The following is a 2,696-nucleotide window of genomic DNA, read 5'->3' on the forward strand; positions in this document are numbered from 1 at the left end:
ATTAAAAAAAATTTATTATTTAATTTTTAAATTTTAATAATATTATCATTTAATTAATATATTTTAAAAATTAAATAATTTAACCTCTATATTTTGAGCCAAATTCTAAGAGATAAATAATAAATTTTTTTAATTAAATAAAAAATATATTTATCTTTTAACTTAAATTAATAAAAATATTTAATAAAATATATTAAATAGTTCGTTTAATGTTTAAAATAATATTAATTAAAATTTAAAATTAAATAGTGAATTTTCTTTTTTTTAATTTTTTTATATATATATATATATATATATAAACTCACCACCTCCCTCCTCTCCTTAACATTTCCCATAAAGATTTGTTTTCTCTTTTCTTTTTTTTTTTAATATTCTTTTATTATTTGTTTTTTGTTTTCATTGCTTCCCCTCTAATTCTGTTCTATTATAATCATATTGGAAATTTTGCAAAATTTGTAAAGCAATCTAGTCGGGTGTTGCTTTGTTGGGTGTGGATTTTATTGGGTCTCATTTCAATACAGAAAAAAGTTCTCCCCTATCTCTTCTTCTCCTCTACATCTCCACCTTGGTTTCATAGGAACAGAAACTAAAGAATTCTTATTCTTGTTCTTCTTCGGTAGTATTTTGGATCTTCAATTTGTTGCAATGTCCATAGCAGCAGACTCTAAGTTTCATGTTTTAGCTGTTGATGACAGCTTAATAGATAGGAAGCTCATTGAGAGGCTCCTCAAGATCTCATCATTTCAAGGTACAATTATTTTCCCACCTATCAAACAGAGTAAAGAAAAAGAAAAAGAAAATAATTTCCAGTCATGGGTCTCATTGTTTCATGTTTTTAGTTCCTGTTTTTATTGGGTTCTGATTCTCACGTATTCTGTTGTATAATTGCAGTTACTACGGTTGATTCTGGTAGTAAAGCTCTAGAATTTCTGGGTTTACATGAAGATGACCAAAGCAACCCTGAAAAACCTTCTGTTTCTCCAAACAATCATCAGGTACACTTTCCTCTTTTTTTCCCCTCTTATTACCACTTTTTTTTCTAAATGTTTCAATATATATCAGAATTCCTCATCTCTTATGAAAATTTTTCCTAAACTTTCTTCCTGGGTTTCTGAGATTTGTTATTCCCTGTTTGTTTTTTTTTTGTGGCTTTTCAGGAAGTGGAAGTGAATCTTATTATTACAGATTACTGTATGCCTGGCATGTCAGGCTATGATTTGCTCAAGAAAATAAAGGTATCCTTTTGGTTTTCTATTCCCTTGTCTCCATTCTTTTTTTCTTTTTTCTAATCTTTCCCACTAAGATCCATATCTATTATTGGAAACATTGCTTCATTGAAATTGTTTTTGAGAATTGAAAAAAAAGGATTTTTTTGGTTTTCCATTTCCAAGAGGCTTTAGTTTAGTTGTTGCCAAGATGGATCCTATCTTTGCCCATTAACTAGAGAATGTCAAACAAAATCTCTTTGTTTATTTCATAATCATAATACATGAAATTTTCTCGACTTATGCACATTAATCTTTTCTTGGCTCAATAGATTTATGGGAACTTTTTTTTTTCTTTTCCTCTGATTTTGCAGGAATCTTCATCTCTGAGAAACATACCAGTAGTGATAATGTCATCTGAGAATGTTCCTTCAAGGATCACAAGGTAAAAAAGGACCAAATCAAGATTTGGATTTTTTCTATACCTTGTTTTGGGAAAAGTAAGGAATCTGTAATATGGGCTTTGGGACAATAAAATTGACTAATTGATTGTAATTTGGTAACAGATGTTTACAGGAAGGAGCAGAGGAGTTTTTCTTGAAGCCAGTGCAATTATCAGATTTGAATAGACTTAAGCCTCATATGATGAAAACAAAAGTAAAGACCCAAAACCAAGAAAGTAATGAAATCCAATTAGTAGAAAAATCAGAGATTCAGTCACAGCTGCAGCAGCAACAACCACAATCCCCACTTTCACCAACACCACCACAACAACAACAACCACCCAACAATAACAAGAGAAAGGCAATGGAAGAAGGGCTTTCACCAGATAGAACAAGACCCAGATACAATGACATCACCACTGTTGTCTGATAAATCATAAGATCTGTTATTATGATTATTATTAATTTTTTTCCCTGTAATTCAGAAAATCTTTTTTTTTTCTTCCTCCCCTTTTTGACCTCTTTTCCCTGGTAGAATTTAGTGGTGGTTGACATGGTCAATTATAAGAATGTAGAGAAAGAGCTGTTTCATACATTTTACATGAAGATATTTGATTCCAATTTTAATTTGCTAATTAGATCCAAAGGACTAAGGGAAGAGAAATTTCTGAAATATGGCACTTTTTTTATTAAGAAAATTATTTTTTATTTTTTAAATTTTAATAATCTTTATTAAAATACGAAAAATACTTGTACATATATAATATAAATATATATAAATATATGTCATTAATTTAATATTATAATTAAATAATAAAAATAGAAAATAATTTTAATAAAAAATAATTTTAATTTATAAATTATTTTTTTAAATAAATGGATTTAAATATTTATTTTTAAGTAAAGGTTAGGGAATGATTTATCTTCAATAAAAGAACTGGACTTCGGATTTTGACTAAAAGCCATAAAAGTTGAATTCACTCAGTCACTAAATCCCATTAATGTCAATATAATCGTTAGAATTCTCCAATTTTAATAATGGCTCTAT

General features: G+C 28.1%; 1 protein-coding gene across 1 annotated transcript; it reads left to right on the forward strand.

The window, feature by feature from the left end:
• Positions 1 to 318: 318 nt before the first annotated feature.
• LOC110653422 (two-component response regulator ARR8) lies at positions 319 to 2,275 on the forward strand. The gene is made up of 5 exons (XM_021809048.2): positions 319 to 748; positions 892 to 995; positions 1,158 to 1,235; positions 1,580 to 1,650; positions 1,772 to 2,275. The coding sequence occupies exons 1-5, from the start codon at positions 646 to 648 to the stop codon at positions 2,076 to 2,078; spliced, it is 663 nt and encodes a 220-aa protein (XP_021664740.1). The 5' UTR covers positions 319 to 645; the 3' UTR covers positions 2,079 to 2,275.
• Positions 2,276 to 2,696: the final 421 nt, after the last annotated feature.

This window comes from Hevea brasiliensis, chromosome 5, assembly GCF_030052815.1.
Source record: "Hevea brasiliensis isolate MT/VB/25A 57/8 chromosome 5, ASM3005281v1, whole genome shotgun sequence".
Classification (NCBI taxonomy): Eukaryota; Viridiplantae; Streptophyta; class Magnoliopsida; order Malpighiales; family Euphorbiaceae; genus Hevea; species Hevea brasiliensis.

What these genes read in the sequence shown, in the direction of transcription:
- LOC110653422 (XM_021809048.2), top strand. Translation starts at nt 646, where the DNA reads ATGTCCATAGCAGCAGACTCTAAGTTTCATGTTTTAGCTGTTGATGAC. An exon ending in CAAGATCTCATCATTTCAAG is followed by an intron (nt 749 to 891) that starts GTACAATTATTT and finishes GTATAATTGCAG; the next exon opens with TTACTACGGTTGATTCTGGT. An exon ending in ATTTGCTCAAGAAAATAAAG is followed by an intron (nt 1,236 to 1,579) that starts GTATCCTTTTGG and finishes CTGATTTTGCAG; the next exon opens with GAATCTTCATCTCTGAGAAA.